This window comes from Musa acuminata, chromosome BXJ1-7 (assembly GCF_036884655.1).
Source record: "Musa acuminata AAA Group cultivar baxijiao chromosome BXJ1-7, Cavendish_Baxijiao_AAA, whole genome shotgun sequence".
Classification (NCBI taxonomy): domain Eukaryota; kingdom Viridiplantae; phylum Streptophyta; class Magnoliopsida; order Zingiberales; family Musaceae; genus Musa; species Musa acuminata.
In genome coordinates, this window is record NC_088333.1 from 16345931 (window position 1) to 16353548 (window position 7618).

The window sequence follows — 7618 nt, forward strand, 5'->3', positions numbered from 1 at the left end:
ATGAGCCGATAAGTTCTTCAAGTGGAAAAATATTTAAATCTTTTGTTTCTTGTATTGCCGTAACTTTTGATTCCCAAACTTTAAAAAGTGATCGTAAAACTTTACTAACAAGTTCAAAATTCGAGAAACATTTGCCAAGAGTTTGTAAACCATTGACGACATCCGTAAAACGGGTGTACATGTCAACAATGGTTTCGCTCGGCTTCATTTGAAAAAGCTCGAAATCATGCATTAAAATATTAACTTTCGAGTCTTTGACTCTACTAGTTCCCTCGTGTGTGATTTCAAGTGTTCACCAAATATCAAAAGTCGTTTCGCACGTAGAAATCCGATTGAACTCATTTTTGTCCAAAGCGCAAAATAAGGCATTCATAGCCTTTGCATTTAAAGAAAAATACTTCTTCTCCAAATCCGACCATTCGTTCATCGGTTTAGAGGGAAGTTGAAAACCGTTTTCAACGATATTCCATAAATCCAAATTCATAGAAATCAAGAAAACTCTCATTCGAGTTTTCCAATAAGTGTAGTCCAATCCGTTAAACAACGGTGGACGAATAACCGATAAGCCCTCTTGAAAGCCATGAAGAGCCATTTCTCTCGAGTGTAAATCCGAAATGAGAAATACCGGGCTCTGATACCAATTTTTAGGATCGGAGCGGCACTAAGAGGGGGGGGTGAATTAGTGCAGCGGATTAAAATGTTGGTTTCAACAAATCTTTCGTACGATAAAAATCGGAATCGGAAGTGCTTAACTTGAAAGCATATTCGCAAAGTTGTGCAGCAAAGGTAATGATGAAATAAAGCAAGTAAGAAGGTTTGTAGTAATGTAAATAGCAATAATGAAATGCAAACCAGAGATTACGCCGTTTTTGAAGTGGTTCGGTCAAGTGACCTACATCCACTTGCGAGGCCCCTCTTCGATGAGGCTCCCACCTTCCACTAGCAAATCTCTTGAAGGGGAATGGTGAATACCCCTCTTACAACTCTTTTACAAGCGGTTCACTCTCTTACAGATTTTCAGCAAGAAAGAAGGAGGTGAACACTAGCGAATTGAAAACAAGACTAGCTAAGACTTTTCTAAGGCTTTTCTCTTAAACAATTGCTGCTCAAAAAGTTGTAATCTTAGCTGAGATTTGAGGGGTATTTATAGGCCTCAAGATGATTCAAATTTGGGCTCCAAATTTGAATTCTCTTGGAGTTCCCGATGCTAGCGGTGCCACCGCCTGTCAGTTTCTGACCCTGACAGTGCTGGGCGGTGCCGTCGCCCAGCCCATGCAGTGCTACCGCCCAGCTCTCGGGCACTGGGCGGTGCCACCGCCAACAGTGTTTTCAGCCCACTAGTTGGGCTTCAATCTTGGCCCAAACTAGTCCGAACTCGGGCCCAATTGGCCCCTACTTGGGTTATAGGATTAATACCTAATCCTAACCCTAATTAATATGCTAACTACGAATTTAAAGACATTTTATAAGCTATTACAAAGTCCATAAGTCAAGACTTCTTCCGGCGAGCTTCCGACGAACTTTCGGCGGTCTTTCGATAAACTCTCGGAAACCATTCTGCGGACTCCCGGTAAGCTCTTAAACTTCACGATTTGATCTTGGCGAGTTCCAACGAGCTTCTTCGGCAAGCTCCGATCTCTCTCGGCGAACTCCGCGAACTTACCATGAACCTTCCGGCGAGCTTCCGAAAAACCCTTCGGCAAGCTCCCTACTCATTCTCGGCTAGTTCCGGCAGCGTTCCCGACGAACCTTCGGACTTCCGTCAAACTCTTGAACTCCCAACGAATCCTTCGTGCTTGACTCCGCACTTTGTTTTGCTTTATGTCTTCATCATTATCGTAGTTAATCCTGCACATGCATGCCAAAACTCTACTCCGATCTAGACAGTTATTACAACGCGAATTGACATTCTGTTGCCCGGCACGTCATTGGTTGGCGCTTCGTCCGATTCTTCAGTGCATCATCCTCTCTTGCAGCTGTTTGCCCAATCGGCGGTTGACCTCCGCAACCCCGATATCCTTGGCACAATTCCGCTCTCCTTGGCCCGATGCCCGATGTCCGAAGCCTTCTGCCATCCAATATCCTAACGTGATCTCCTCCGGCGCAATGTCAATTCCTCCTACGTCAACTGACTAATCCTAATCGAGTAGACCTGCAGTACTCAAAATGCAGTTAAACATCTAAACACAATCAATTAGTTTCATCATCAAAATCCGAGATTCAACAGACGCTTCGTCCGATTCTTTGGCGCATCGTCCTCTCCTACGGCCTATTGCCCAATCGGCTAGTTGACTCCGCAACTCCGATATCCTTGGCGCAATACCCGCTCTTCTTGGCCCGATGCCCAAGTCCACAGCCCGAAGCCTTCTATCAATACGTCGACCGATCCATCGGCCCGACGTCCAATCTTCTCACATGTTTCTCCGACACAACATGATTTTTCCTGCTTTAATTGTCTCATCCTGATCGAAGCATCCTGCGTCACTAAAAATATAGATTAAAACATAAACACAATTATCAATTGGTTTCATCATCAAAATACGATATTCAACATATGTTTACATGCATCCATTGTATGACAGTAATATTCTTGATCTAAAAAAAAATATCATGATAAAGGAAGTGTAGTTGTCACCAAATGGAATTAGAAATAAGGAATATGACGATGATAATGCTCTTGGAGGGAGTCGATAAAAATTTAAAAAAAATATTATTATTGATAGAAGATTACAATAGAGGTAAATATAAAATGATATTTTTATATTTCTTACATACTTAATCAATATATGATTTCAGGATAAATCATATACTTAAATAATTAATTTGATTATGTAATTTTAGTATATAATTAAAAAAATTCACAAAACTTATATAAATATGACCCAAATTTTGAAGGACTTTTAACTATATATCTAAAACCCTTAAACTCTCTATTATATTCCATTTCAATTAAAGTATTAGAAGAAGACAATGACTTTGTAATATTGAATTTTTTTTTTTTTTTTTTGCTTGTCTCTCTTGTGTTTGACAAAGTAAGACAATGATAACATGTTTTGTTTGACGCCGGTATCATGATTTAAATCTCTCTTGTTAGAAGGTCATAAGTTTAATGTGCCAATCATAACTTTTCCTTTGAATAATTAATTATTTTTGTCCCTTTTGATATCTTCATATTTTGCGATCTAATTTTTTTTTAATCAGTTCTAACCTTATTGAGGTCACATAGATTTATAATAACAAGACTATATAAAAGATAAATACAACTGATTGTGAACATTAGTGATCAACCCAAGAACAAATGAAACTTCCATTAATTTTTCTAGATATCCATGGACTTCTCAAACCGTTGACTTGACTTGGAATTGAGAGAGTAAGAATAGGTCACTTTAGATATTAATCACATTAAATTATATTATAATTATTCATAAAATTATTTTTAATTTAATTTATTATTAATCATAAACTTTAGGATAATTTTTCTTATATCCCTCTTAAATTTTTTTTCCAGAAGTATCTTTAAATCTAAAAAATTCTTGAATGATCACTCCTTTATTCTTGTACACCCTCTTGTTGCTGTCATCACCCCTTTTCATTACTCTTCTCTTCTCCCATCATCTATTTTTTTCCATCACCTCCTTCTCCTCCTCATGGTTTCCCTTTTCACTATGCTCCACTCTCTTTTTCTATGTCTCCATCTTTTTCCATTTCTCTTCCTTTCTTCCCTTTATGGAAGCAAAATGTATCAATAAATATAGAGTGAATGACATGACGAGGTGAATAAAAGAGAGATAATTTTAAATTTTAAAATTTTAAATATTATTATTTGAGAAAAATCAATAAGAGGATGTCGTTCGATAAAAACTTAAAATAAAATTATTTGTGTAAAAAAATCACCCTAAAATTAACCATGTTTTCAATGAAACCATCCAAGTACCTATTGTTGACCAGAATAAAAAGGAACCTTACAAATGAATTAAAAGGTTTTTATTTTTTTCTTCAAAGTAAGAAAAACTATATTGAAAGAGTTAAAATGATCCTCGAACCCCAAAGGAAAATAAAAATATATTATCCATCTAAATTAATTAAATTATTGGTATTAGTACCAAAGTTTCTATTGATGTGAGTCCACAACAATATTCCTGATCTAATAAAATATATCATAACAAATGAAATATAGTTATCACGAAATGAAATTAGGACTAAGGAATATGATGATGATGATGATGATGATGATGATGATGATGGAGGGAGTCGATGAAAATTCTAAACAAATATTATTATTATTGATAGAAGATTACAATAGAGATAAATATAAAATAATAATTTTATATTTCTTACATCGTTAATCAATATATGATTTGAGGATAAGTCATATATTTAAATAATTAATTTGATCATGTAATTATAGTATATGATTAAAAAAAATTTCTCAAAACTTATATAAATACGAGCCAAATTTGAAGGAATTTTAACTATACATCTAAAACCCTTAAACTCTCTATAATATTCCATTTCAATTAAAGTATCAGAAGAAGACAATGATTTTGTAATATTAGATTTTTCTTTTTGTTGGTCTCTTTTGTGTTTTGATAAAGTAAGACAATGATAGCATGTGTTGTTTGATGTCAGTATCATGATTTAAATCTCTTTTGTTGGAAAGTCATAAGTTTGAAAATCACAACTTTTCCTTCGAATAATTGATTATTTTTTTTATCTTTTTTGATATCTTCGAGATCTAAATTTTTATTTTTTTTTATCGGTTCTAATGTTATTGAGATCACATAGATTTATAATAACTTGACTATTATATTAAACTATAAAAGATAAATACAAAATGATTGTGAATATTAGTGATCAACCCAAGAACAAAAAAAAAAACCTTCGATTATTTTTTCTAGATACTGATGGACTTCTCAAACGGTTGACGTTGGCTTTTTCAAAGGCTGTTAAACACAAACTAAAACTTAATCCAATATCTAAATTACCAAAGTCATTTCTAGTCCTTTTGATGAGAAGGCTTCATAACTAGTGGAAATTGACACCACTCTTCAAGACAACCACAACTTTTCTTGGGTGGTGAAATATGTCATGGAACAAATGGAAGTGTTCAGATCCTGCTTCAATCTAATTAATTTCCTGTTACGTATGACAGGATTTTTCTTTCACCCAAAAACAAGCAGAACATTTGGAGAGAGAATGTTAAAGCTTAATTGGTGTTGATAAAAAATCATATCCAGATCTTTAAATGAAAAATCCATGACTTCATATTTTCTATCTGCCTAACTTGTCAAAATAGGACCTCAAGATCTCTTGGAAGTCCCGAGTCAGATGACCTGAAGTACTATAATATATTGCATGTTTATTTGACTTGATGGCCACATTATTCTAGAACTGGTAATCCATCTAACACAAATTCAAATCATCGAGAGAGATCCAAAAAGACCATATGACAAGATCTAAATGTTGTGATATTATTTTTTTCTCGAGTTTGATGCCAACAAGAGATCCTATTGTCGACTTCTATAGAAACTTTCATAACATCAAATGACGTACAACATAGGGATATGAGATATATCACTTGTGCAACAAAGCACTCATCAATTCGGATGTCAATACAGACACCCTCTTATTCGTTGTTATTACTGGGTAATTGGCTTATTATTCTTTTATCTACGAGTAGATTCTTTGTACGTCCGCCGTCACCTCCTTCTCCTCCCACGTGATAATTAAGGGCAGAAGACAACCCTGTAATTAGTCCCACCGGGGCAGGTGAAGGTGCTGGTTGCGTCGTCCTTGGGGTAGCTGTAAGCATCGGGGCAGTTGTTCTTGAAGAACATGGAGTAGTTTGTCGGCCCGCAGCTGCCGGATGTGCAGCAGTACTCATCAGTTTTGAACACGGTGCAAGGGTTGTTGCAGCCGCCCGGCGCCCTCAGCTCCGCGGGGCACTGCCCGTTGATGTCGGCGGAGCACCGTATGCCCCGGCAGTCCCCCGAGGTGGGGCTGAAGTCCATGGGCACGTTGAAGCCGTCGACGAGGGAGATGTCGATGAAGTCCATGTTCTGGAACTGGTTGAGGGCGAACTCGGCCAGCGTATTGGGCGGCGTGCCGTAGCCTTGGCACTCCAGGAGGCCGCCGCAGTCGCCTGTCTGGCAGCTACCGCTGCCGCTTCCATCGAAGGAGCAGTCGGTGCGGGCCCAGACGCGGCCGCCTGTGGTGCCGGGATTGACGTTGATGGTCCAGGTCTGGCTCGGGTCGAGCTGGCGGCCGCCCCCGGGGACGGCGGCGGCCCAGACAGTGAAGGAGCATTGGTTGACGATGTCGAAGGTGGCTGCATGGGAGACGACGAAGAGCAGGGGGAGGAGGAGGAAGGAGAGGCCGCCGAGCGATGCCATTGCTGCACCAGAGAAGGCCATTGCTGCACCGGTAGGAGGAGGGAGTATATATAGAGTGCACGGAGAGGTAGACGAAGCTTCGAGCGGTTGGCATGGAAGTGACTACATGACAAAGATGAAGCTTACGGTTGTATGCTGATGACATCATATGTGGAAGTCTATCTCTTGTCCGTGCCATGCATGGTGGAAGGAAGGATCGCTTAGATGCCACGAAAGGAGCTAAGAACCAAATGACACAATGGAATGTGGACGTAAAAGCGTTGGCACGATACGGCCGAGGAAATAGAATAGAAAAGAGGTGCAATGGACAAAGACGAGTTGATGTGGGGTATATACTGGCGGCCAAGTCTCTTTGGCATCATTGAAGCTATCTCCACCGGTTAGGCATTTGTTTCCAAGCTGCACAGTGTTTCCACCGGTTAGGTCAAAAGTTTGTTTCCAAGCTTCACATTGACTACAGGTTCGACCTGTGTGGATGATGGGGTCGGGTCACATGAGAAATAGTTGGCCAAAAGTTTGACCCTAAATTCTATACAATTCTCCTCTAGAAAGTTAGTTTGATAGACGGTAAAGTTAGCTTGAGATTAACCACGATGATGTATGTATACATGAGTATTAGGATCGAGTAATACTTTTAACTCGATGCTAGTGAAAAGCAGATGGATATTACGATTTTTGTTATTATTATTATTGTGTTAATTAATTTATTTTATTTTTTTCAAAAATAATAAATTTTACTACTTATATAAAATGTTTTATGTTTGTTGCCTTCGTACGTAATTTATCAATTTACATTATAGAATATTTATATTATGATCATCAATATTAAGTATCGTTTAGCATAGAAGTTGATTGCGAGTAGTAATCTACGAATTGGTCATTAATGGTTTATCATTTCTATGTAAACTAAGTTACATAATTGAGCCAAATAATGAAGTAGATTAAATCATGTTACACATTGAAATTGGAAAGTCAGGTTAAAAGTTCTAATTAATCTAACAATTGGCCACCTATTGGAACCTTTTGTTGTCCTTTTTCGATTGTTAAAAGAGCATCTTGTCTCTTTATTTATGTTTGGTCTGGCCATACGTGGGCTTGACAAATTTGGGTCATCAACCCAAATCAAAGAAATCAAAAGAGAATGGGCAAAATTGAGTGAGCATCCAGCGTGTACAGTGAGGGTGCAGCGGCGGCGTGGAGAGAAAAGAGAGAGAAATAGAGAGAGA

General features: G+C 38.1%; 1 protein-coding gene across 1 annotated transcript; it reads right to left on the reverse strand.

The window, feature by feature from the left end:
• Positions 1-5452: 5452 nt before the first annotated feature.
• On the reverse strand, positions 5453-6428 carry LOC135678942 (protein P21-like). The gene has a single exon (XM_065192210.1). It carries the CDS (start codon positions 6411-6413, stop codon positions 5727-5729), a length of 687 nt encoding a protein of 228 aa, XP_065048282.1. The 5' UTR covers positions 6414-6428; the 3' UTR covers positions 5453-5726.
• Between the last annotated feature and the right edge of the window lie 1190 nt (positions 6429-7618).